General features: G+C 39.8%; 1 protein-coding gene across 2 annotated transcripts; it reads left to right on the top strand.

The window, feature by feature from the left end:
* Nucleotides 1-925: 925 nt before the first annotated feature.
* Nucleotides 926-27,387, top strand: PRKCI (protein kinase C iota). Of its 2 annotated transcripts, XM_033069001.1 has the most exons (18): nt 926-1,041; nt 8,112-8,233; nt 12,514-12,603; nt 13,822-13,872; nt 15,043-15,128; nt 16,123-16,263; nt 17,142-17,196; nt 17,669-17,727; nt 18,203-18,379; nt 19,056-19,153; nt 20,110-20,196; nt 20,790-20,925; nt 21,398-21,485; nt 22,413-22,538; nt 22,642-22,721; nt 23,671-23,760; nt 24,036-24,151; nt 24,869-27,387. In XM_033069001.1, the coding sequence occupies exons 1-18, from the start codon at nt 926-928 to the stop codon at nt 24,954-24,956; spliced, it is 1,806 nt and encodes a 601-aa protein (XP_032924892.1). In that variant the 3' UTR covers nt 24,957-27,387. The 2 variants fall into 2 exon arrangements, with proteins under 2 accessions (XP_032924892.1, XP_042635543.1); XM_042779609.1 differs by lacking the exons at nt 926-1,041; nt 8,112-8,233; nt 15,043-15,128 and having other exon boundaries at nt 12,515-12,603.

Here is a 27,387-nt window from a genome sequence, read left to right as displayed (position 1 = left end):
CTGAACAACCTCTCAGCCTGACTCCAGGGCAGAGGAGCCCCAATTCTTGGACCCTCTCCTTTGCCTCGTCTGGACTCGCTCCAGCAGCAACACATTCTTCTGTGGATGGACCAGACCTCAGAGCAGGACCTCAGAGCAGGACCACAGCACAGCAGGCGCTCAGTATGAGGTGAAGAATCCCCTGCTGCTCACGCTGCTGGGGAGCAGCCCCATCGGTACTTGGGTAGAACAAGTTTTCCTCCTTGGCTCTCTACCACGGCAGCCACCCGCAGCTGAGGCACCCCACAGCCCGCATCCCGCTCCGCTCCCGCCGCGCTGGCGCCACAGCCGCCCCGCCGCCGCAGCCCCGCCATGCTTCGCGCTGGGCCGTACCAAGTGTGGGTGGGGGAGTGACACACACGGCGGTGTCGCCCCCGTTCCGGACGCGGCGGCGGGAGCAGACGGACCTGAGCGCCCGCTCGCACCCGTCTGACCGGGAGCGGCCGCTGCGGCGGCTCCACTACGGGCCTGCCGGCTGCCTGGGTGCCGCCGCCGCCGCTGTCCCCCCTCCGTTGCAGCGTGGAGCATCCCGCTCCACAGGTGTGGAGTCCCGTCGGAGAGAGCCCATGTAGAGCGCGGGGGGACACGCACGGGACTGACACTCGCATCCCAGAGCGGCGGCGCTGCCCCCCAGCCGTTCTCGGGACGGCTGCTCCGCCCCGCCGGGGGAAATCCTGCGCTGCCCTCCCGTCCAGCTCCGCGCAGCTCCTCGCTCCCTCTCGCCACCGCTTCTGCGCGGTCTCCTCCCGCCCCCGCGCGTGGTGCCGCCCGGCGCGGGCGGGGCGCGCTGGAGGCGCGGGGGTCGCGCAGCCGCCGCCCCGGCCCGGCCCGACCCTGCGGCTCCCCCGCTGCGAGCCTGCGGCTCCCCCGGCCCGCCTGGGGGGCGATGCCGACGCAGCGGGACGGCGGCGCCGGCAGCACCATGTCGGCTCCGGGCGGCCTCGGGGGCAGCCTCGGCGGGGACGGCGCCCACCAAGTCCGGGTGAAAGCCTACTACAAGGGGTGAGTGCGGGCGCCCAGCCCCTGGGGGCGGCCGGGCGGAGAGCAGCGTCCGAAGCGCCGCGGCTGTTCGGGGTACCCGGCACGGGCTCCCGCGGATACTCCTGCCTCAAGCCCTGGGTGTTCTTTGATTTATACGGGAGGAGGGAAAGAGCGGAGACAAAACGCTCCACGACCAAGTGGCCGTGCTGAAATGGATGTCAAGTGCAGGACTGGTGTCAGGGTTTAGGGGGGAAGTCGGATCCTCCGTTCTCCTGGATGGCTGTTCTGGTGAATAAGGATGTGCCTGAGCAGCCTTTGCCGTGCTTACCCTGCTTCCCTTCACCCCCAGGCCCTGGCTGCCAGTAATAAGTATGTATTCCTTCGTAACACACGCCAAAAGTCGCATTTAGTGTGTTCGGGATCCAGCTATGGTCCTGGTCTTTCTATGTTAAGTGATGTTGAGGACTAGAGGAAGAGGATGTTTGTATGAAAATTTGTTTCATAGGTTTTTAGGCTGTTTGCCAGGGACCGGGCGATTTCCAGGGGAGGCTGTGAATGGCCATCTACTGTTAAAAGAGCTCCAAGATACTAGGTGTCTGAAAAATGGAAATCTGAAATTTTGTGGGTCTAATTCAGTAGCTCTCCGGCAGTTACATATAAAGCAAAACAAACGCCCTGCCTCGGGTTCATAGCCCACTATTAAATAGTAACAGTTTCAGGACTTAATAGGTTTCAGTGCAAGGGTTGCCAGTGGTTCATTGGGCCATTAAGTTTGACGGGAGGTGATCTAAGCAGAAAACAATGTAGGTTGCATTTTTGGATTAAGTGTGACCACGATGCCCTTGATAGTTTCCTTCCAGTTGTATGTGTTAAACACAAGAAGAGGTGTATTACGTTTTCAGTGTTTACTCTCTAATATCTCTAGCTGTGTAATTTTAAGGAGAGATATAGAAACTTCACCGAGCATTTGGTATTTGGTGTTCTGTTTGGCTTCTGTCTTGTGTCTCCTTTGGGGCTTTTCTTGACAGAAGTCTGTAGAAGTTACTGTAGAGACTGGCACAGTCTGTGGCTTAAAGGACATGTGAGACACTGTCAAAGCAGGTGAAATTCCGAGCTCTTTGTTTCACAGTCCCTTTAATCCACTTTTTCTTAAGGAAGCGAAGACGCCCCTGGCTATCAGCTGGTAGAGGTATTCATTTGATCAGACTGAACTAAAAAGAGAGCTCTTCTGGGTGAAAACCATTTCTTTTTCTTCTGCTGGGTCAGTTTTAATCTTGATCATTTCCACATGCAATCACATGGAATGCTTGCTTCTGCACAGGGAGACTGTGGGGCAAGAACAGGGAGGAAGCAGCCCAGGGTTGTGGGAGTGAGGAAAAAATCTGCTACATTGGACAGGATTGCTGGCTCGTGACACTGGTAATAATTTCACAGGCACTGGAATGTTTCTTTTGAGTCCTGTCCCTTGACTTTTTATCTTCTAATGCAGTTATCAGTTTTAATAATGGCATTGAGTCATAGAGGGTGTTGGTTAACCATTGTGAATACCAACAAACTAACGAGCTGAATGCCTTAGTCATGATTTATTTTGAGATATAAGCAAGTTATTCTCTCCACTTTCTTGCAACAGAAAATTTCAAGCCCCTTCTCAGACTTGCACTATCGAGTGGATATCAAAGCCAAACATTTTACCTGCACTTACCCTGAAATGACCTGGAGACTGAGGACTAAATGCTGATACCAAAGGCAGCTTTTCCCCCGTTCTTCAAATAAACTGTCTCAGAGCTGGATCGAGGAATTAATGGGAAACAGTGTTAATCAGGAAACGTTAATCTCTGCTAATTTCCTTCTAATGGAAGCATTTAAGTGGGTTGTAGAATTTATTAGCAAAGTCTGGCTGGGAAGATCTTTTCATCTTCTAAAAAGAGTTTCTGGTTAAAAAGAAAAAGAAACAAAAAACCACCAGGCCAACCCAACCCAGCCACTTAGAAGCACAGATTTGTTCTTGAAACGTTTGAGAATCTGATAGTCGGGATACTTGCCTAGGGCAAAGAGCCGAGCCTGAATCCCCAAAACTGTGTCTGGCCTGGAGCCCAATTGCTTTTCTCAGCCAAGACAAAGACTTCACACAGGACCCTTTGAAGAGTCTTTGTTTCATTGAACCGTGCACTGGTAATTCTCTATCTTAAAGTCATGAAATATGTTAAAACAAGATGGAAAATTTTCCTAAAATTGAACACAAATCATGAGAATAAGGGGATGGGGAATTCCCAGAGACTTGGGAATTAGGGCATTAAGTTGAGCTTTTCCAGGTATTTCCTTCTCTCAGTTAAACTGTGCTTATCTTCTACACGGGATTGGTTGTTTAAAATTCTTAAAATAGTGCTAGGTATTTTAATGAGTTACTGTGATCTGTGCAGTGTGTGTAGCAGAGATTCCTGAGAGGGTTTTTAGGAATTCACTCTGTTACTCCAAAGGTGGATTTTTGTTGATGCAATAACAAAGTGTAGCAGCTCCCAGTGTATGGCACAGATCAGCATCTGTAATTATAACCATTTCAGCTCTCTGATGATATTCAAAGTTTGCCTTTTGTCTTACCTCTTTTGCTGGAGATGCTTTTTGTCAGGTCAGTACCAGAAGTTGTTACATCATTCATACACACGTTGTAGGAGTAGAGAACAGGTAGGAATAATTCACTACTCATGCTCAAGGAATCCTGTAGGATTCATGCTGATTTATAGAAGAAGCAAAACTCAACAGCTATAATAACTATTTTTCTGCCAGGATTGGAACTGCTAGCATGTATTCTTTCAGTGCCTGATTTTATGCTGGTTTTAGCTGTGTAGGCTGTAACGCAGGTTAGATTTTTAATAAAAAGGGGTAGATACCAATGCTTTGCTTACCTTCAGTTTGATTTGGTTCAAATGAAGAACACATCTGACAGTCCTCTCATGATACATGTTAAACCTGCTTATTTTCTTAATTTTAATTATTTAATTACTTTAGTTTTATGAATGGAAAAAGTGTCAGGAGAAAATAAATTTTAATTGTAAAATCAAAAATGTACCTCCATAATGATTCCCAGGTAATTAATTTCTTAAGGATTCTTGAATTCTTGCATAAATTCTTTCAGTTTTTCTTTATACTGGGCACTTTTTGATCAGTTCTTCAGCACAGTGTTTTCTGTTGTCTGTTGACAATCAAATTTTTAATAGGAGTGTTCAGCTTAAGAAAACTTTAGACTAAGCCTGTGAATACATTTTCCCTTCTTGCTGTTTCAGTATTGATTTAGCTTTCTGACAATGTATTTTTTCCAGAAAAAACAGACTTGCACAGGGAAAAGCAATGCTTTAAATGCTTGTGCATGGCAGTGGCTGCACCTGATGGTACAGAAATGAGATTGGCACAGCAGAATTCCCCAGGAGTCCTGGAGGGGTTCATTGCAGTGAGCTCTAATTAGACCTTTTCAAAAGCCTTAATGACTGGCCCAGGTGTGTGATACATGTGGATATGTAGGTAACATGTATAATATATCTGTATATTTCCCCATACATAATATGGGATATATGAGGCTGCAGGTGGAAAAGTCTAAAGCAGTAGTGTCTGTTCTTACAGGGTTGTTCTCTCCTGGGAGTTTAAGATCAGAGTGAAAAATGAGGTACAGATATTGAATTGTGTTTGAATTGTTTGCTTTGGTTTTGTTTTGGTTTGGTTTTTTTTGGTTGGTTTTTAATTTTTGTAAAAGGACATTACAACTCTTAGATGATTTGTAAAAGAAGTAGAGGAAAGCTGCTCTCAGGAAAGGTGGACAATATGGTCTTCTATATGTATTTAAAATGTGTTCTCTAGTGTGATTAGGTTTACCATTTGCCTTTTCTCCCTCTTCTCACTCTAATTCTTGCCTCTTTCCTATGATTTATATTTCACTGATTCTGATATTTGCAGGATATTGACTCAGGCCTTCTAGTAGTATGAATAAATGATCTTTATTAATATTTATGAAAGATAGAAGTGATAGCATTTTCAGTGAAAGTAATTCAGGACAAGTGCTGTCTTGTATATTTGCATGTTTCCTACTCACAGGTCCCTGATTAAGACCAACTGTAATAGTGCTAAAACAAATTGTAAAAAGTCTGGTGCTTCCATAATAAGAGTTAATTGGCACCTGTGGATGTGGTGGTGAAAAAGGTGTGCTTGAATCAGATTTTCTCCTGCTTTCCTGTGTGTGCCAAGAGGGGACAAACAAATATATTTATTTCACCTTGGAATAGCTTTTTGACAAACAGTGATGCTTATTCCGAGCAGTGTATAGCTTATCTTCACCACAAGGAAAGACTTACTGTCAAGAAAAATTTCCCCACATCTCAGTAAATGGAAACATTTTATATCTTTAAAGCAAGTCAGCAGGCTATGGTCCATATTCACTTTCCTTTGTCCCTTAATTTGGCCAACTAACTTTTATTTGAAATGCACAATTTTTTCTCAATAGAATTTAACTTCTTGGCTTGAGTGAATCCTGCTTTTTCCTAATTAAGGCACCATCAGTGCTTTTTTAGGGGCAAGGAGTGTGGAGACACAAAGGTGTGACAACAGAACCATTGTAAAAGTGAAATGGAAATGTCAGGGTCATCAATGGAGTTCAAATGGCAAAATAAAGCAAAATAAACCTGTAACCTTTCAGTTCCTGTGTTATGTAGATATTGCTTCTGGAACTCTGTTTATACTTGACATCATCTCTCTCTTTTAATATTGCTACTGGCTAGAGTTCTCTGAAAAACTGATTAGTGTCTGCTGTAGCAGAAGAGATATTCCAAATTATTTGGTAACTGTTTGATACCTGTCCTGCTAGAGGTATTAGAGTAGTAATTTAGAGAACACACTTAAATTCTGAAATAATTAAACTCTCCTTTTTTCTGAAGGAAAACTGGTTTGCTACTTAAAGGTACCAACAAGTAGTAAGAGATTTTTTTTTCAATTGGTACCAGTTTTACTTCAGAGATATTAAGAGATTCCACGGCTTTTCAGTACATCTTGACACTGTGATTTTTCCTGTTTGCTGCAGTACAGTTAAATCTGCTTTAAGTGAACCTGAATCATCACATTTGAAAATGTGCTGAACAGACTTTGCTAATATATATATAATTTAATCTTCAGTTTTTGCTGAAGCATCAATGATTACAGTCTCAAAAAGTCTGGTCTGTAACTTTCTGCTTTTCTGGCAGTAATAAGCTTTTAACAAACTCTCTGCTGACTAGTTCAATCCCAGAAACCCCTGCAATGTAAATATATATAAATATAAACACTGGCTTCTCAGCACTCTTCAGAACTAATTTTTTTTTTTTTTTGTTTAGGAACATATTCCACAGTGAATATATCTGAGCTAAAATGTGAATCAGTGAAGGGATGGTGAACTTAGTGGAGCTGCTAAGTAAGCAGTGCCTTATTTCCTTCCCAGAAAAACAGGAAATACAGGTTAAGGCTTTGCCTCCTAATGCAGGCTTGTTGTGTGGTGCCTGCCCGTGTGTCTGTGACAGGAACACACTGTCAGAGCCACCTCCTTGGCAGTGGGTTCCCAGCTGCTGTTGCCATACAAGATGCAAAGGGAGACCTTTGTGTCTGAGGGAAGAGTTTGCTGTGTTGAATGGATGTGATTGGGGACTTCAAATAAAATCCTGTTTACTCTAAATTACTGTGTCTAAAAACCAGGATCCAGTTGTTTGTTTTGCATTTTGTCTCACGTGGAAAGAACAGGAGCAATTCCTCTACCAAATCACCTAGCAGCTTTTTGACTGCTTTATTCAGATTATGGAAGAGATCTTGTGTTTATCCTGGGCATGTGTCTGCTGTATTTACTGGAGTCTGTCCCCTAACTAAACCTAACCCAACTGATGATGCTCATAAATCCAGAAGCAGGCTTGCTGTTCTTCCACAGTGCTTAGAAATTGCCGGTTGATTTTATTCCTGCTGCTGCTCTCAGAGGAGCCTCAGGCAAGCATTTGGGTTTTGTGTGCTCTCTGCCCCTCCTGAGCGTTGTTCCAGTTCCATAACCACAGCATTTTATGTTAAGTCACCTTCTTGATCTCAATCTGCCCATGCACACCATGATAAAAAGATATTTAACTTGCTGCATACATACACTTCAGTCTGGTAGGACTTGATAGGGTTTCTGACCAGGTAAAAGCTTTGTTACTTCAATTATTTTTCTTTAGGTCCCCCAAACAGTCCTGGGTGCTGGCACCGGAGAGAATCCAGCTGGGAGGGGTTTTTATGGGAAGATTAACCTTGTAGCTCAAACATGGAGTGTTTATGCTATGTTGTGAACAGCCTTCCTCTGTGTCTCCCAGCTCCCTTGGTTAAGGGACTGAGCCCTGTCACCTGTTCCCCTTTAAGGCCCAGCCAACACAGTGTGCCAGCATTTTTGCTAACAGATTAAAATCTGGTTAACTCACTTTTAATTATCACAGAAATAGACATTCTGCATAACAGTAGAGCAACACATTTCAATTGTAAGTGTGTGGCTCTCTGTCAGCCTTCCCCTTCATTGTGTGAAGCACCACGCTTTTTTTTAAGGCACTTTGAATATTTGCACATATCCCCAAGTCTGCTAGAAAATCTGTTTAGTATTTGTCATTATTTTTTCATAACATCTACACAATCAAAATTTAGTTGGAGTAGATGTATGTGTTTTTACATTTTGATACTAATAACAAAATAACTGTTAAAGAGGAAGTAAATCAAGAAATATGTTTTGAACATTATTGAAACATTTGCAGCATTTCATTCTTGATTTTCCACTAGTGTAAGAGATCTAATTTCTCTGTGTGGTTAATGTCTACTGCAACTCACTTCATAGTTACTTGGACATAAAATCTGAGTTTTTATGAAGCAGATACCTGGAGGATTAAATGTCAAGTAATAAAAATCACTTGGAACCCGACTTTACTATAAGAAGGGAGCTTAGGTGCTTTATTTTGCTTTAACATTTTAGAGAGAGCTGCATCAATATTAGTGGTATATGGAAGGTGTTAGAGATGATGATTAGTGTTATGTTTTGTGAAATAGTTTCTCAAGTTTATTTTTCTCTTTCCCAGGGACATAATGATCACCTATTTTGAGCCTTCCATCTCCTTCGAGGGACTGTGCAGTGAAGTTCGGGACATGTGCTCCTTTGACAATGAGCAACTTTTCACCATGAAATGGATTGATGAAGAAGGTAAATCAGTGCTCAATACATTGCTCAACTTCCCAGCTTTTCTTTCCCTTCCATCTTCTTCTTTCCCTCTGCCTTCATAAGATAAACAAAACAAAAAACCAAACAGAATCTTGGTGATTATGAAAATGTTAATTCAGTGTTAGGATTTCTTATGAAGGCAACAGAAAGTACTCCTTTATACTGGTGAAGATTCCTTTTGTATGTTATGTTTTTGAAAGAGTTAAATAGACACTAAGTTATAGAAATTGCAGTAGTTATCTAAAACATTGATATAATTTAAAATATATTTGAGTTGTATGTGTAACCGAAAACATTGTATCTCAAGTGTTATTATCAGCTGTTACTTTAACACCCTAAAGTCTAGTAACACATAGCTAATAATAAAACTTCTTCAAATACTAATGATGTGTAGTAACTTTTCATCAAAGTGAAGTGACAACCTTGACTGAGAGCTCATCTCTTGCATTATCCATCCTGAAGTTTACCTTTGATGAAAAAAGTCCAGAGTCTGTTCTCCCTGTTAACAGATGTCATCCATTGAGCTGTGGATGTACAGCAGTAATTTTTTTAAAGGTTATTTGTAGGTACTGTTTTCTCAGTGGAATTAGGTCGTTGCACATGCAGGTTTTGAGCTACAGCTACAACGAAGAGCCCTCTGAATTATGAGATTGCTGTGGAGTTATTTTAGCTGATGCAGTACATAAAAGGCTGCAGTGTGCAGTGATTTGTTGGCTGTGGTTGGTGTTTGCATGCAGCCATCAGCATAAATGGTGCTTATGGAACTGTTTCCTCCCATTTCAAATTGGGCTACTGCCAGTTTATTCAGTCTAAAGCTAAACGTGGAGCAAAGGTGATTTTTGGAAGTGCCATAGAGGTAGGTGTGTTGAAGATTATGTGGTCTTGGGAGTCTGATCAGGTGAGGTTTTTTTCTTCTCTTTGTCATTCCAAAGTTATTTATGCCAGGCAGATGCAGTACAGTAAAATGAACAGTGTTTATGACTGAACTGTACAGCAGAGCTACTGGGAATTGAACATTTACTTTATAATAAACTGTCTGTCTTGTTTTATCATTGGGAGGATAATGGACTCCTCACTGCAGTGGAACAATCTGCAGTGTCAATCATAGCAGGAAATATATATATTTAATAAACATTTTGTACTCATTCAGTAATTTACTTGAAGCCACAGTTTGTTCAGTCAAAATTCTACTCTTTAATTAGAGATAGGTTTATTAAAAAAAAAGGAAGGTTGCACTTTGCCTGAACTATTTTCATATGTAGGATTTGATTTTCACAAGCAATCCGTGTTTGCTTTAATCATTGACTTACAGTTTAATGTCAGTGGAGAAGAAGTTAATCTGCCAATGAGGAATGTGTTTAAAGCAAATCCTCCTGTCTTTATTGTGAATAATTCTTGCATGTACAATGGCTGGCTTCTTGCCAAGCTCCCTGTCTCTTCTCTCAGCACCACTCTGGAGTGTTTTCAGCTGATATTCTTTCTAGAAACTTGTTTTGCTTTACTGGAAAATTCCTGTGTCACATCCTCTTCACCAAAACTGAAGTTCACTGTTTAACAGTAGCATGAGGAAATAGTGCTGTTACACTATTACTCAAGTTTTTTATAGTCTGAGAGAAGATAAGGAGTCTGGGGCATCACTACTTCCTGACTAAACTGGATTTACCTGGACACTAATGTTGTGATTTGTCATATAGTGAATGCCTTTGCAAGATCAGGGCTTCACGTGTAACAACTCTGATTTTATAGAGGTAATGACATACAAAGAGATATAAATTAATTGAGTGGATTCATTTCCAAAATCTTCAGATACAACTGGAGAATAGAATGAACTTGATTTTAGACAAATTTCTATTTTTTTCCATGTATGATCAGTTCAACTTCACTCTGCCTTCTGAAACATCTTGTGGGGTGGACACTGGCCTTGTGTGTGTCTTCAGTCTGTTGTTTCTCACCATATAACTCAAAAGTAAATATTTTCCTATGTATCCCAGCTGTCTTGGACTGCAAAATTTATACTACTCAAGCCTGTTGAGAGAGATGTCTGTAAACCTCCTGTTCTGAGTTTGCTTATTCTTGAGACTCTCTGTTGCTTCTGACAAAGGGAAACACAGAACTGTTTGCACAGGTGTCGGAAACAAATGAAGAAAAACTGGTTTGTTGATTCTCATACTGAGTCTGAGTAAATACAATTGTTCCTTCTCGTCCCACCCTGCTCTGCACAGTGAAAGTTTGTGCTGTGGGTGGGCACTGTGGTGTCCAGGTGTCCAGCTATAAGGGGAAGTGGTTTGGTGGAAAATGACTGTGGCTTCAAAGACTCATCTGGAGGATTTTGATGTGCAGGAAACAATAAAGGCAGAACACTGAAAATGGACCATTTACATTTATTATTTATATTTTAGCAATAGCACGGAATGCATAGAACCACAGAATGGTTTGGGTTGGAAAGACCTTAAAGATCATCTCATTCCACTTCCTGCCATTAGCAGGGACACCTTCCACAATCCCAGATTGCCCAAAGACCCATCCTCTCTGGCCTTGGACATTTCCAGAGATGGGGCAGCAACAGCTTCTGTGGGCACCCTGAGCAAGGGCCTCACCACCCTCAGAGGGGAGAATTTTTCTCAGTATCCCATCTAAACCTGCTCTCTGTCAGTGTGAAGCCATTCCCTCTGTCCTGTCACTCCATCTCTTGCACACAGTCTCTCTTCACCTTCCTTGTCAGCTCCTTCAGGTTCTGGAAGGCCACAATTAGGTCATCCCAAAGCCACTCCAGGGTGAGCAATCCCAGCTCTCCCAGCCCTTCCTCATAGCTGAGTCCTCCATCCCTTTAATCAACCCAGTGACCTCCTCTGGGCTGGCTCCAGCAGGTCCATGTCCTTCTTGTTCTGGGAAGATACATTGGAAACAAAAGCATTGTAGTACATCAGAAACAAAACTAATTCTCTGGAGAAGCTTTTGTGGGGTGAGTTGAAATACCTCCTGCTGCTGGGTGTGTGGTTCCACTGAAAGGCTTTAGCTGTGACTGTATTAATTTAGATACCTTGCAGTATAAAACACAAAGATGATAGTTAATGGTCTGTTGCTTGTGAACTTTCTAACTGTGGTATTGACTGAGGACTCAAAACTTCCAGACTGGATCCAGTTTAGCCACGATGGAAATTTATTCTGCCTTCCTCCAGTTTGCTTACCCATAACCAGTTTGCCACTTAAAGACATGGAAGGTAGTATTTCTGTTAAAAATTAGAAATATGGGAAGGCAGACTTGCTGTATAGGATTTGGGCTAAAATTAAACTTCTCATGCTGGAGCAGGCAGAGATAAATCCCTTGTTCTTGCATAGAATATCTTGTATAGATGAAGGTGGGGGGGTACAAATTGAGCCAATAACTAGAAGTATTTTCCTTTTGGGCAGTGGTGATTGAGATTCAACATTGTTTTTAAAATGTTTGAGTTACAGTATTATTTTTAAAAAGGCTTATTCTTTCAGGGGGCTAATTTTTATATAATGTTACTAATCTGCATCAGACCAAAGAAAATACATAGTAAAGTTTTGTTTGAGATATTTTATCATCAAGGATTTGGCACGTGATTTAGTCTGTACCATCACAAATGATCAACACAACTGAAAAAATAGAAAAAATAGAAAAAATAGAAAAAATAATAAAGCCAGCCAACTCCCACCTTTCTTCTGCCTTGGTGTCCTTTCTTTAAGGGATTTTATTTCAAATAGTTGTATGAGTGTGAAAGTAGTAGTTACAAATCAGAAAAACAGGGTGTTGCACTTAGATTGTGTTATTTGTCAAAAGTTTCCATTGAGGTTTGATGAGAGACTTGAGCTCTAACTGTTTTTGCATCTCCTGGTGCAAGTCTTGGCAGTGCTGAAACAGCTGTGAAAATAGAATTGACTCAGTTCTAATTAAAAATCCATGAAATAAAATGCAATCTTAGAAGGTTTTAGGTGCTGTAATATAGCCTGACCCCCACATACTGAAATGATGTGTAACTATGCTTGTAGCAATGAGGTTTTGTTCTTATGATCTGCTTGACTCTTGGGAATATCCCATATTTTTATTATCCCTGAAAACTCACTATGACTCTATTTTCAGATGTACTCTTTGAACAGTGTTAAAAAGAAATACTACCACAATTAAAAATATTGGATTTTTTCTGTAATAGTTACCCTGGTACCAGCTGTGAGGGAACTACTGAATGGTGTGGAAGTAAAACTATTGAGTTTTGTGCTGTTCTGTTCTCTTTCCACAGGAGATCCATGCACAGTTTCCTCTCAGTTGGAGTTAGAAGAGGCCTTTAGGTTGTATGAACTAAACAAGGATTCAGAACTTCTGATCCATGGTAGGTGAAATTTACTGAAATTTACAGTTTATTAAATTAGGGGAGAAAAAATACTTTGCTGTTAGTTTATTCATGAAATCCAGCCTCTGTTTCTTCATTTATTCAGCCCAAGTGCCTTCAGACACTTGCTGGCAGCAAATGGTAGAAGGGATAAAGTACAATTTATTTATTTATTAGATTATACATTATCCTGAAGTTAATTATGGATGAGTGCTTTAGAGCAGCATCTCTGTTAGGACAAAAAAATTAATGAACTCCATTTGTGGTGCCAGATTAATGAAAAGTTTGTCGTTTTTTAAATTAGGTACATCAGTTTTAAACTTAATAATATCATGCCCCTGTTTAATGTGTAGTTGTTCAATTATTTTCTTCAGGGTTATATGCCTATTTTGGCAGCTTCTCCAGAATATTTTTCTAGCTATTTGTAATTTTTTATCAGTAGAGAGTTGATCTTAGTTTATCAGAGATTAGAGCAGAAAACTCATCATTATGAAGTGTTGGTGTGTTACACTAGTGTGTCTTTACAGGCTCCTTCTCTTAAAGAGATGCAAAAATCTTGTTTATCATCAGCCCATTTGAAAGGAAAAGACAGCTTTCCAGCTTCCCACAGGGAGTTTTAAAAAGGACAAGAATATAATCCATTTGCAGATATATTTCACTGTTTCTGTGCAGATTGGATTTTTCGTCTGCCCTTTCTCCATGAATTTTTGTGTTTGATAAGCTTCTGATTAAACTGGCACCAGGCTGTCTGTCCACATTTATACTTCTTTCTGATGGTTAATAAATTGTAAAAGATGGGTAGTGTTACTGAAGCTAAATAAACTGTAAAAAAATCACAAAAACTTACATAGTCAACATCCTATGCAACTGTTAGGACACTGTCATATAAAACATTTCCAGTATTTGGACATCTTGACCAGCTCTGAAAATTGGCTGCATGAGAGACCAAAATCATTACTTTTTCTAGTTACTGTCTTTAAGAAATAGTTTCATTTATTCTGCTTTTTGTGTGTATTTCTCAAGTATGTCACTACTCTGCCCAGCAAAAGGGGTTTGTGGTGGTTTGCAGCTCATCTGTTCTCAAAGAAGGTTTTGTTGAAGTGCAGTCAGTTCTGCTCTCTAGATGGTTGAATGCCTTTCAGGAGTGTTGTATTTAACCCACAGATTTATTTTCTGTCAGAAATGGAAGCTAATCAGAAGTTAATGTCTTTCTTGCAGTATTTCCTTGTGTCCCAGAGCGGCCTGGCATGCCTTGTCCAGGAGAAGATAGTAAGTAGGCATTTCAGCTAAGAAATACAGAAATTCAGTTCAGATTTCCTGTTTTAGCAGAATTTGATGTTCTTTGGTTTGGCATCCCACACTTAGACACTTACCAATAATGCAAATCTGTAAAAATCAAATATTTAGAAGGAATAGGAAATCTTTCTAAACTTAATGTTTGTCACTGTTAATAAGCATTTCACATTCCTGCTAACTACCCATGTCACTCTGCTTTCCTTGCTTTTGCCTCTTCTATCATGACAGTTTTTTATCCTCTTCCTGTCTTTTGGGGAGTTGCCAGATCGCTGGCTGACAGTTGTGAGCAGAGGCTTGAAACCAATGATAACAACTTCTTGAAGTGTCTCTATTTACAGATCTGTGGCTAATTCATTTGAAATTGATATTTAGGTGCTATCAGGAGGATTCTCCAAAACCCTCTATTGTGTTAACTAATGTCCTAGACATTGAAGAGGCAGTTTCTCCCCAGTCTAAAAGTTTTATAAAAAAGTGTGTGTGTGTTTTATGCACACAAGCATCTGTCAGCTTGGTATCCAAGCCTCTGACCAATCCAATCTAAATGTACATGTTTAAAAGTTAACTTGGGCAGAATGAGTAATGCTGGTTATCTGTAAATCAGCAAGAGATTTACAGCTCAATGTAGATTTTCATATCTTAGTTTTCAGTTTTGATTCCTGTCATGCCTCAAGTAATGAAACATGAAGTAATAGTTTAAAAAATGGAAAAAAATTAATAGTGGCAGCTGTGGATTTAAAACACTGGAGGATTTGTCAAGCAATCTTATAAATCAGGACATGCTCCCAGTTCACCTTCCTTCCTCCTTTCCCTTCTCCACAGCTTCTCTCCAAGTTGAACTGTGTGTATACTTTGCACACAAGTGCTTATATGTTTGGACAATTTACTTTCTCTTGACTCACTCTTCCTTTTAACTTCAGAAAAATCAGAATTAACTTTGAGTTGATCAGGATATTCTACTTTAAATTTTCTCCAAAACTTTAAAAAAAGAAAAAAGAAAATATACTTGGAACATTCCTCTTTTTCTGTAAGGCGCAGGAGTGAAACTTTACTCTGCAAATTACTCTACACAGAAACCTCCAGGAGAAGATGTTGTAGTTCTGTGTTTGTATTTGCCTGGATATAATCCTGTGTTTTTCCTCTTAGAGTCCATTTATCGCCGAGGCGCCCGCCGGTGGCGAAAGCTCTATTGTGCAAATGGTCACACTTTCCAAGCCAAACGATTTAACAGGGTGAGACTCTTGTTGGGTACTTAAAACCATGATACAGGGATGTCTTATTTTCATAATGAAATTACCAGGTAGTTTTAGTCTCATTTTTGTTGTTTGTCTATATGCTTGTGGTAATCCTGTATCCTCAGGAAACTTAAACCAGTATTAAATCATCAGGAACTTGAGATAGAAGAAACCAGAACAAATTGGTTGCAATTCACTTTACATGTACTCTGAAAACATAATGTCAAAGCTCCTACGTTCCCTTAAAATCTTCCCAGGGGGCAAACTGGAATGTATTAGATGGGTAAAAGTAGATTTTCAGTTTTTCAACTTCTGGGAGTAAAATGGTCAGAGCTTGCTTATGATGCTGACTTTTCTTTCATGACTTTTGAAGGAGAAATGAGATGTTTCTCCAGGCAGTCTGTTTCTGGTGCCCTGTAGTAATAGACTGAAAATAACAAACTGTCAGAATGCTTTCAGGAAGCAAGGGTCAAATATAATTAGCTAAGGACCAAGAAGGCTCTACTGTGTTTAAAAACAACAGCAGCAAAAACCAAACCCAAAAATTTAAGTCAGGTCCCTTGACAGCTTCAATAATCTTTCCTTCTCTCTAAGCTTAGTGTATCGTGTGCTTAATGCTTGGGATCGTCTCCACTAAACTTCATCTTGAGCATCCTCATGTCTAACTTCAGCTTTTTTGTTGTTGTTTTTTGACCTCACCTGGGTTAAAGGCTGTCAAGGCACCACAGTAAAATCAGGTTCCACTCTTGCCTCCATAGGCACCCTGTTTTCATGGATCTTTGGAGTTGTTTTGTGCATGTCCTTCAGCGAGTGGTGATCCTCCCATGCGCATTGTCTGGTTGTTTAAAATGTTGAAACTTCTGCTCTCCTGCCTTCCTCTGTGAGGACTCACCTCCAGAGGAATGAAGAGATGAGCTTGGTTAATGCCAGCGTGGCTGGAGAGGTTTATTCTTCAGTTTTGCTCTTTAATGAGTTTTGTTTGTGATTGCAGAGAGCTCACTGTGCCATCTGCACTGACCGGATATGGGGCCTGGGGCGCCAGGGCTACAAATGCATCAACTGCAAACTCCTCGTTCACAAGAAGTGTCACAAACTTGTCAATACTGAATGTGGCCGACACACACTGCAGCCAGTAAGTAAAACTGACCTGATAAATTGTCTCAAAAAACCAGCAACCAACCAATCAAACTAATTACTCCTCCACTCCCTATTTTATACTGGTGGTTTTCAGCCAAATAATCACAGTAGTTTAAATATAATTTTTATGGTTATCACAACTTTTGCAAGAAAACTTGGGATTCACTGAGCAAAATTGCAACTTATAGCAAGACAGGAGTCTAATCTGCACATCTGGCATTATTTCCCTTGTCACATATAAGCATATAAGGGACATTTATCCCATCCTTCACAGGGACGTTGCATAGCATGTACGTATGTACACACTATTTTACATCTTCAGAATGGATAGGTGGGGTAAATTCTGTAAATATCTGATAGATTATTGGGTTATTTCCCATTTACTGCAAAGGAATATGAAGAGCAGAAATTTTGACTTTCCTCCAAAGAAATTCAGGTATCTTCAGTTCTTATTCAGGTATCTTCAGTTCTTAAGTCCCAAGAAAAACTGAGATTATTACTGCTCCTGGTTTAATAAAGCGGTCAGCTTCAAGTCTATATTTTGGGAATTCTTTTGACTGATGCATATATATATATGTATATCATTGAAGGACTTGAGTTTTTCTATCTCACTTCTCATCTGCTGTATTTCTTTCTCTCTTGTACAAAGTTGTTACTTCTGCAGCTTCTGGAAGCATGTAATGACTTCCAGAAAATAGGGAAAATAAAGAATGCAGTTGTTTATTTCATTTTGTATGTTTTAGTAGCTGTGTTGACTATTCAAGTTTAAAAGTAGCTAGATTATATTCCTCAGGGGTCATTAATTTCATTTTTTTTCTCTAATGTGTCTGACACTTGGACAGTGTGTTAGAAAAATCCTATCTATGTTTGCAGGAACCAATAATGCCTATGGATCCATCATCAGTGCATTCAGATAGTGTAGAAACAGGTAAGACCAAGAGTTTTTTTCTTTAAATTGCTATAAGTTGCTGAAAAGTGAACTTTGAAGTAAATTATTTTAAAAATCGTTCTTAACTTTTTCATAGAATAAGAAAGACAGCTTTTTAATGCTAAAGGGGATATAAATATAAAAATTCCAGTTTTCCACATCTTACCAGTTTCAGAAACTTGACTAAACAAAGAAGAATTTATGCTGTCAGTTACATTCAATAAGCTGAGTATTTCAAATGCTGTGATCAAGCAAAAAAAAAACCCCAAACCAAATCCTTAACAGAATTAGCAGAGCTTCTGCTGGAGTGGTGGCCAAACATGTTTATTCTTGTTTATTTAATCAGAGTGATGGTCCTAATGCAATTCTATCAGTTTTGAATACTTGCAGTAGAAGCATTTAAACTGTGTTTCTCTGATTGTGGAAATTTTAAGGTGGAAGAAAATCTAATAAATTTTTCTTGCACCTCCAGTGATACCATACAATCCCTCGAGTCATGAGAGCCTGGATCATGTTGGTGAAGAAAAAGAGGTAAAATATCTTATCCAAGCTAACTCTGTACATAGAATCACAGAGTATCTGAAGTTGGAAGGAACCCATGATGTTCTTCAGAGATATTAAGGCCTGTGTGTCTCAATTTCAAGATTTTAGTAGTTTAATTTGCCACAAACTGAAAATTAGCAAAAAGGGCACATCTGGGTTGCTCCTGAGATGCCTGCATGTGTGGCTTGCGCACTGCTTTATTTTGAACCTGGACTTGAGATGTGCTTTGATTTAGAAGGTGTTCCAAATTCTCCCAGTTTGGTTTGTTTCTTATCTGCCAAGTCTCCTTTACCTCCTTTGTTTCCTAGCACATTCCTTTCTGGGACAGTACAGTCTTAAGATAACAAGTGTTAATTGAATTACTTGTTTATATTAATTTTGAAATGTTGTTTGAAATGCTGACTTTTGCAGTTGCTGACACTGGCAAGGCTGCTTCCTCATTTCATTGCATCTTTACCCACAGGCAATGAGCATCAGGGAAAGTGGCAAAGCTTCTTCCAGTCTGGGCCTGCAGGATTTTGATTTGCTGCGGGTCATTGGAAGGGGCAGCTATGCCAAAGTGCTGCTGGTTCGGCTGAAGAAAACCGAGCGCATTTATGCCATGAAGGTGGTGAAGAAAGAGCTCGTCAACGATGATGAGGTGGGCAAGGTGTTCTCAGTGAGTTGGGCATCTCTGCCAGACAGCTCCAGTGTGCCCCATGAGGTGGGAGCCAGGTCTGGGCTGCAGCACTCAGTGAGAATTCTACTTGTGGTTTCTTGCACTGCTCTCTGGGAGGTTCCCAAGGCAGGTAGCCAGGTGGAGTCTGATTTTCATATGTTCAAGTCTGGGCTTTTGTCACAAAGAAATCTAACTTAACAATTTTTACACAGTGATTTGTGAAAAGATGTCAGAAATTGCATTATTAAACTGCTAAAAACCTCTTGTTACTGAGGATTTCCCTTGGGTTTCTTTAGGCTGCTCTGAAAACACTGGAGTGACTGTGGCTTGCTGTCCAAGAGCTTTTGCTTTTATTTCTCAGTCTACCATTGATTCCTTCTGCATTTCTTGGTGCTACTTTACATTTCCCTGTACTGGTTTATTTTTTATAGATCAATGTGTTTCCATTCCCAAGGTGGTTACACAGTGGGGCTAAGAGTAGAGGACTAAAGTATGCTGTCAGCTATTGCTTCACATTTCAGAACTATAGAATATTTAATTTCTTGCAAATAAAACAAGGACAGCAAAGCCCTTGAATGTCTTTCTGCTAATTGTCATTAATACTTAAACTAAGAAGTGCATAAATCCTTTTCTGAATGTCATTTTTCTTTAAAATCAGGATATTGATTGGGTTCAGACAGAGAAACACGTTTTTGAACAGGCCTCAAATCATCCCTTTCTGGTTGGCCTGCACTCTTGCTTCCAGACAGAAAGCAGGTAAAAGTCATAAATTAATAATAAAATAGTTTTTTAAAAAACATTTCATCCTATCAGGCACCTCAAAGGCCTAAATTTAAAGCATGAAGTGTTAAGTAGCAAAGTCAGTGTTTTGTAAATCTTCGTAGTGTTTTGTGATCCAAATGCCATGTGCATCTAAGGTTTTCAGATGGGAAAAATGCAGAAGGATGTAAAGTACTGGTAGATGTGGTGGGAAGGATTCTGGACAGGGAGAGAAGTGGAGCTAGTAGGGAAAAAAGGGATTGAGAATATGTGATAGAAGAGAGTGTAGAATGGAAGGAAAAAAAGGCATGGGGAGGTGAAAATCAGAAGTATGAAAACCGAGGAATAATTGTCTCAAACTTGCCTGGATTCTTTGAAGATGGATCTGTGAGCAAGACTCAGAAAATAGAATGTCAGTTTTTAAAAGGAAAACCAAGTAATAGAGATGAAAATTATTCTTTTTCTATTCTATACAGTAATATCTTTAAGTACATATAAAATCCAGTTATTGTATATTTAAACAGTTTCCCTGCTGTTTCCAAAAGGTGACAAGCTAATAGAGGGAAGTGAGAAGAAAGAGTATTTGTAATACACTTGTAGTATTAACCACAAACAAAGGAGTCTAAAGGGATCAGAAAACTAGATTTTAAATTTTTGTTTATGTTTTGTGCATAGAAACTGAGTGTAGTAATGACAAGTAGTACCTGTAATGGATGAGGAATATGGGAAGGATTACTTACATTCCTTTAGCAATGAAGGCATTATCTAGAGAAACTTTGTATATTTGATTTTTAACTTGAGGAATTTTTTCAAAGGAAGGGAAAATGGTAAAACCAGCCATGGTGCCAGAGATGGGAGGAGTGGAGTGGACATTGCTCTATAACAGACCTGTAACATCTCACACCTCTTTCAGCCATGCACACAATCATTTGTAACAATCCTGTGTGTTCCAGGTTGTTCTTTGTTATAGAATATGTCAATGGAGGAGATCTGATGTTCCATATGCAGAGGCAGAGGAAGCTGCCAGAGGAACATGCCAGGTGTGTGTCATTCCAGATTTCTTGCGTCAAAACAGTGGTTTCTGACAGTACAACAGTGCAGAGATTATGAGGGATGAGCCAGCAAATCCTCTCCAGATGTTAAGGATTTAAGAAATGTGAAACTGCATCCTCCTTTTGCTGCTGCAAGCCACCGTGTTTTGTTTCAAGAAGGAACTGTAATAGGAAGCATTTCGATGTTGTTTGCCTTGGCGTTACTCCGGATGACTTCAGCCTGCTATTTTTTTCTAGAAAAACAGTTTTGTGGGGTTTTTTTTTAATGTCTAATGATATCAATGTGTTTCTCATACAACAACCACTACCAGCTGTCCAGGCAAATGCTGAGTTTTTGGTGCATATGCTTAATCTCAGATGGTGAGATAAAAGGGATGATTGCAGGAGACATTGCTATTAACTAAAAACAATTTTTGAAGTGCATAGAAACATTAGTATGATTATAAGCAATTTGCCACTTCTCTGTGGAAAAAAAAATAGAATACTTGGATTTATGTATAGAAAATATCAAACTACCAAGACTGTGTTGTTGTGCTTTGGGTTTTGATTACTTGAGTAATCAGTATTTCTTTCTACACTAGGTTTTATTCTGCTGAAATCAGTTTAGCATTGAATTATTTACATGAGCGAGGGATAATCTACAGGGATTTAAAACTGGATAATGTGCTCCTAGATTCTGAAGGACATATTAAACTCACAGATTATGGCATGTGCAAGGTAAGATCTAATTTCTTGCTAACCAGCAATCAAACAATTAAAGCGTTATAAATTAAAAGATGCGGAGGCTTTAAAAAGTGAAATTTCAAAGTCACTTTGCACACAGTGCACACAGGTTGTATATTCATTTCACTTCCACGTGTGGAGAAAAGGCAAATGCCAGAGTGCACAGACTACACTTACATGTACTGTTTCTGGATCAACTGGTCTGGGAGGGGTTGGCTGAAATAGTCACGATAAGGTGATTTCAAAAGAGGTTGAAATTGTCGGTCACTTGCTCCTGTTTGGATTCTGTGGCACTTCCTCTGGGAAACTTTTGTCACTACAAAGACACTGGAGCATGGCTTTGACTTTGCCATGGAATTGCCATAATGCTGGTTATTCAAGACTTAATTCAAAGTGAAGCTCTTAGCAGAGGAGTGTGGGATCTTCAGTTAACTGTAAAGTATTTTCTTCCTGTCTTTTTCTAAAGGAGGGTCTGAGGCCTGGTGACACAACAAGCACCTTCTGTGGGACTCCAAACTATATTGCACCTGAAATTCTCCGGGGAGAGGATTATGGTAAATGGAATTTCTTGTTGCTACTTTATAACTTTCACCTTGTCTTTGCTTATTGGAGCTGTTTAAGACTAGAAAGTAAAAAATCTCCATTAGACATATGATCAGTCTTAATTCAACATCCTGTCTGAAAAAGTAAATAAAGCCTTCAAAGGAAGAGTAAAAAACATCACATGAAGCAAATGAGATATTCTGCATTGTACATTTTAAATTCTTTTGATCAGTCTTGAAGAATAGCTTGAGTCTTCCAAATTTATTATTGTTTATAACTATTTTAGATACTACTAATGATATACTTGCAGTCTGGAATTGTGTTTTGTTTTGGAGCTTTACATTTGGCAGCAATTATAGATTAGATAAAAATTTATTGCAAAAGGCCTAGACAGAAGAGGTCCCTTTACACATTTTTTTAATCTACCATCTTATTTCAATCAAATGTCTCTTTCATACTGGCTTCAAATATTCCTGCTTATCACTTTCTAGCTTTCTAAACCAGCCAGACTGTATCAGCCCCAGCCTGGCTACTGGGATTTCCTTTAGCAGTGAATAGTAGGGGAGATATGCTTTGCTCCATGAATGACTGACTTCTGCTATTAACACTCACACAGTTCTTCCTTGGCCTTATCTCCCACCCTGGATTATGCACTCTTGGTTAGTAATGACTAGGCTTAAATATTATCTAAACCTTTGTTAAGGGCTTAACACCAACCTTTAAACTCTTTGCATTTCCTCTGTACAGCATCTCCTCCTGTTGTGTCCGTAATGATCCACGTAATGTCTGCTAAAGTTATCTCTCCTTTATTCAGCTAATTGGAAAGACTGGCAATACTTATAATTTTTGTCATTCTTCTCTGTCTGTTTTTAGCCCTAGAGGTGTTGGTATTTTTGTGGTGAAGTATCTCCAGTGATGTTTTCTCTCTTGAATTCCAGGCTTCAGTGTGGACTGGTGGGCCCTTGGTGTGCTGATGTTTGAGATGATGGCGGGCCGGTCGCCGTTCGACATCGTTGGGAGTTCTGACAACCCTGATCAGAACACAGAGGATTATCTCTTCCAAGGTGAGTACCATGAGTGTTCCTACACTTCAGTGCTTTGCTTCTACTTAACCTTTAAACTAACTTCAAGGATGCAAAGGCTGATAGGAACCTTGTTTTCTTGCAGTAATTTTGGAAAAACAAATCCGAATTCCCCGATCCCTCTCTGTGAAAGCAGCAGGTGTTCTTAAGAGTTTCCTCAACAAGGTAAGAGCTGATGTACTTTGTCTGCCATATACAGAAACAGGATAGAATAGGTGAGAGCCTAAATCAGAATTTCAGTGGGGCTGGAGGCCCTATTCTAGATACTTCTCTTAAAATCTGAAGCTCCTGGTTCTCAGGCTGGAATTATGAGTAAATTCCAAAGTGAAAGGCATAGAAATGCTCCAAGCAATTTCTTTAACCTGAGGAATTGAACAAACTTACCAGATTTAGTTTGGTTCTGAGAGAAGCAGCTTAGCAAATCACTTGGACAGCTTCTGCTGAGTTCCTGGAGGGAGATGCAGAGGCAGGATGTGCTCACTGCTTGCTGGGGGCTCTCTAGCCCAGGAGTCAGAAGATGGTAGTGGGTGATGAGTCCAAGCACTTGCTGGCTTTTAGTGAGTGTTACATGAGTGGGAAGAAAGAGATCCAGGAGAAACCTGATTTGGTTAAATTATTCTAAGGAAGTCACACCATTCACTGCACACTGCTACAGTCCTCTGGTAGTGTGTCCATGTTTGTACCTGGAGATGGAATTGTCTTGTTAAAATAAGCTTTTTTCCACAGTAATTACCAGAAACTGCAGTTACTGCCCCAGTGTGATTTCCTGGCATAATCTGTTCAGGGAAGAGCAAGGGAAGGTGGGGGAAAGAATCAAATTCATCAGTTACCTAACAGAGCCTGCTCTGAAACCTATGGTGCATTTGAACAAGTCTGAATAAAAATGAAGAAAAGCAGCATAGTCATTTATATAAAATTTAGTTAAGGGCTTCCATATATTCCTCCCTATTTCAGCGGGTAAATTGGAGCAGTTTCCAAAATAAATAATGCTAATTTAGTTCTTCAGTATTCCTTGTAACTCTGGTGTTTCATTTCTCATGGGATTTGTAACATTGACTTTTTATTCATGTGTAGGCTGTGGCATCCATTTAGAAACATTTTCTTCCTTGCACAGGATCCAAAGGAACGCTTGGGCTGCCATCCTCAGACAGGGTTTGCAGATATCCAGGGACATCCCTTCTTCCGCAATGTTGATTGGGATCTGGTATGTGAATGCCCCTGCCTTGGCTCAGGTTCTTTGCATACACTGTGACCAAGTTGTTTTGAGCTTGAGAGAGGACATTAAGCTCTTAATTTATGTTGTACCAGAATTACAGTGCACAGTCTTTATTCCATTTTACACACAGTAAGTGCAGTAGATTGTTGGAATGATTGTAGAAAGTATAAAAAGTAAACATAACATTAGTTTCCAGCCTTGTTTAAAAATGATTCAATAGGTTGTAACTCCTTCTCAGTGTGACTAAGTTCATTTATTCTTAGATGGAGCAAAAGCAAGTGGTGCCTCCATTTAAACCAAATATATCTGGAGAATTTGGTCTGGATAACTTTGATTCCCAGTTCACCAATGAACCTGTGCAACTCACTCCAGATGATGAGTAAGTAATGTAGAATTTAAGAAGCTCAGAGAAGAGGTTTTTTTTTCACTTGTTTGGGTGTTGTATATTGTTGGTAGACATGTGAGATTATCCTAGCTGAAAAGCCTTAATAAAATGCATGATTTTGGTAGTGGATTCGTGGCTACTTACTCTTGAGAGGCCCTGATTTGAGATGAGGAGGGAAGGATCTTTCTAGTTGGATTGAGCCACTGCTGTTCACATTTTAGGAATTTTTATAGGGTTTTATATAACATTCACATAGTATGTAAACATAAACAGTGTATACTAAATGTTACCTGTGCACCTTGATCAAGTCTGAAATTCAACTTCCTTCTTCATCCCTTTCTAAATGCAGACTGTACAAATGAAGTTTAGAAAAGCTGCTGATGCAGGTGCAATATCTGTCACATCCTAACGTTTTCAGGTCCTTACAAAACTGACTGTTTAGGGCAAGTTTTGAAACTGCAAACCTTGCAGACTGCATTGTGAGAGAGTGAGAAAAACCCAGTCACTGTTTTTGAGGGTTTTTGTGTTTTGGTACCATTATTGGGGTTAAAAAAACTCAGTGGTAACTGTAAAGGTAGAGAGGGACAAAAGAGGGAAGGGAAATTTTCTCAATTGCAGTCCACTGAACAGGTTTAAATTTTAAGTCAAACTATCAGTTAATGTTATCTTTTTAATTTTGCTCAACTAATGACTGTTTTTTAATCCTAATAGTGATATTGTGAAGAAGATTGACCAGTCTGAATTTGAAGGCTTTGAATACATAAATCCTCTTTTGATGTCAGCTGAGGAATGTGTCTGAATTCTCCCATTTCTGAACTGTGCCAATTGTTACTCCGTTTGTTTCTGCATGGATAAACATCTCTCCATTTGGATGCACTTGCATAAAATGAGTAACTCAACATCCTGCCCATGCCACCTAGTGTGAATTTTCCTTTTGTATTGATTGTTGTCCAGGACAGTTGTTATGCTGAACCTTCAGCTGCCAGATTTGAAATGTTAGGACTTTAACAATTTTGCCAAATTTGATTTTTAATACAGGAGTTGGTCTCTGGGGCTCCTAACTGAACAAAGGGTCTGGCTGTATAGTTTGCCAGTACAGTATTCTGAGCAAGGAAAGGTTTTCAGTGCTTAATGAATACAAATTGTATCAGGTCATGATGCAATTATTACCTTATCCTTCAAGGATTTCAGAGTTTTCAGCAAGATGAGAAAGAATTTATCACTTCTGTAGTTCCAAATCTCTTCTCTCTGAACATCTGATTTCCTTGTCCTAGTCATAGAAATTAGAGCTTTGTTCATGCCCTTCAGACTGAAATGACAGCAAGAAGAGCAGGTATTTACACTGAATAGGTCAAGACTGGCTGCTTTTGTGGGGAATATTGATCCCACCCTGAAGGAGACTGTTAACTCCATATCAGAATTGGTAGGCTTTGCTCCAACACTCACACTAGGAATTGTACACTGATACAAAGAGTGCCTTTCTAGCCTGGCCCGTTCAGCAAGGGTTGGACACGGCATCAAGTGTCAGTTTAATGAAAGAATTCAGTTAACTCTTTGAGAAGTTAAAATCTTTTCAGCATAACTCAGCAGTAATGGGCAGCTAATACTGAACCTCATACTATTTATTGCTTTTGTACTTGCTGTCTTAACTGCATCAGAACTGCACACGGTACAGCCACAGCCTGGAAAAGGGCATTGGTTCCTTTTCTGTCTTACTGCCACACTGCTGGGAATGAGTTCCACTTTGCCAGTGGAAAAAGCATATCTAGAAAAAAATAGGTGCTGTCCATAATGACTCCCTTAACTTCTGCCCTTAGCCATGGTGATCTGTACTCACAATCAAACCTGAAATGTTGGTGTCAGGTTCAAGGAAAGCAATTGAAAGAATGGGTCAAACTAGAACTAAGAGGTGTGTTTCTTACATTTCATGTTAGTAAGCAGTGTAATATACAGCACAGATAATTCTTATTTTTAATGCTAAAGCAATAGTTATAAATGTGTTGGGCTGAAGAAATGCCAAATGTACCACTTTTTTTTTTATTCTTATTTTGGGGAAAAGGGATTAAGAGACACTGAGGAAAGGAATCTGTGTTATGTAAGAGCTGTAAGAGAAGCTAAGCCTCACTGAAAGCAGATCTGAGGGATCTGTAAGCACAAGTTGGCAAACATTACCTGAAGCTTTTAGTAGACTTTTGCTTGGCCAGTGTCTTCCTGTGAAAATCCTTGTATGACAACACTAATTTCATAGCACAAGTTTTCTACTGTATGTCTGTTCACTTCCATGTCAGCTGCAAGCAGAGAGATTGCACAAAGCCACACCGGTGTCATGGTATGAAATTTAGTTAATGTTTTTCTTTGCAATGTGAATAGGAAACTCTTTAGTTTTGGGCTGAGTTTCCAACACTGGGAAGTGATTTGAGGGGCTTCAGTTTCAGGGAAGCATTGAACCTCCTCACTATTAAAAATCAGGTTTCCTTAAATTCAAGTTGCATCTTTTCAAATGTAAAATACCAGACTGAACATTCCTTTAAAGAGCAGCTATGGGGTCAAGTGAACTGCTCAATGTGCAGTTTTAAAATGGTGATTGTTTAGCCTCCAACTCCTGCACCCACATGATCAGTTTAGACATAGGGCATAGCTGATATTAAACCTGGGAATCATTTAAAGCCAACAAGAAAAGCCTTGTCTCTACAGTGGCATAATTTCCTACGAGGTATTAAGGGAAATGGCTTTATGTAAGGAAGGACATTTCTGCCATTCATCACAGAAGAGTAAAGCAAAAGTTAATTTTTGTTTTTTATAATATCACAGAAAAAATACTTTTTCTATTTACATATCTAATCATTAAGAACGTTGCAAAGTGACAAATAAACTACTGTAAATCCATTTTTTTAACTTTAATTTTCTCCAAAGTGCCATGATATTAACTGTTATTTTGCATTGTTAAGCATACAGCAACTGTCACAAATATTCAGAAGGGACATTGGGTGTAAACAGTCCAGTGCAGTAGGTTTTGGTTTTTGGAAAACGTGTCTGCATCAGAAGCATGATGTATTTATGTGGAGTAACCTCCTTTTTGTACACGAGTTGGTTTCCTATGGGTGCTCTGCTAGTTAATATTGTCACTACTATTTTCCTGTTTCATATGGAATATGGTCTTGAGCGTTGTTGTGTAATCATTCCCTTTATTTGTGCACACTTTTTACTTTAAATAAAACATTTATATTAGA

The sequence above is a fragment of the Catharus ustulatus genome, chromosome 10 (assembly GCF_009819885.2).
Source record: "Catharus ustulatus isolate bCatUst1 chromosome 10, bCatUst1.pri.v2, whole genome shotgun sequence".
Lineage (NCBI taxonomy): Eukaryota > Metazoa > Chordata > Aves > Passeriformes > Turdidae > Catharus > Catharus ustulatus.
Note: the sequence above shows the minus strand (reverse complement) of the source record. Positions and strands in the feature narration are given on the sequence as shown.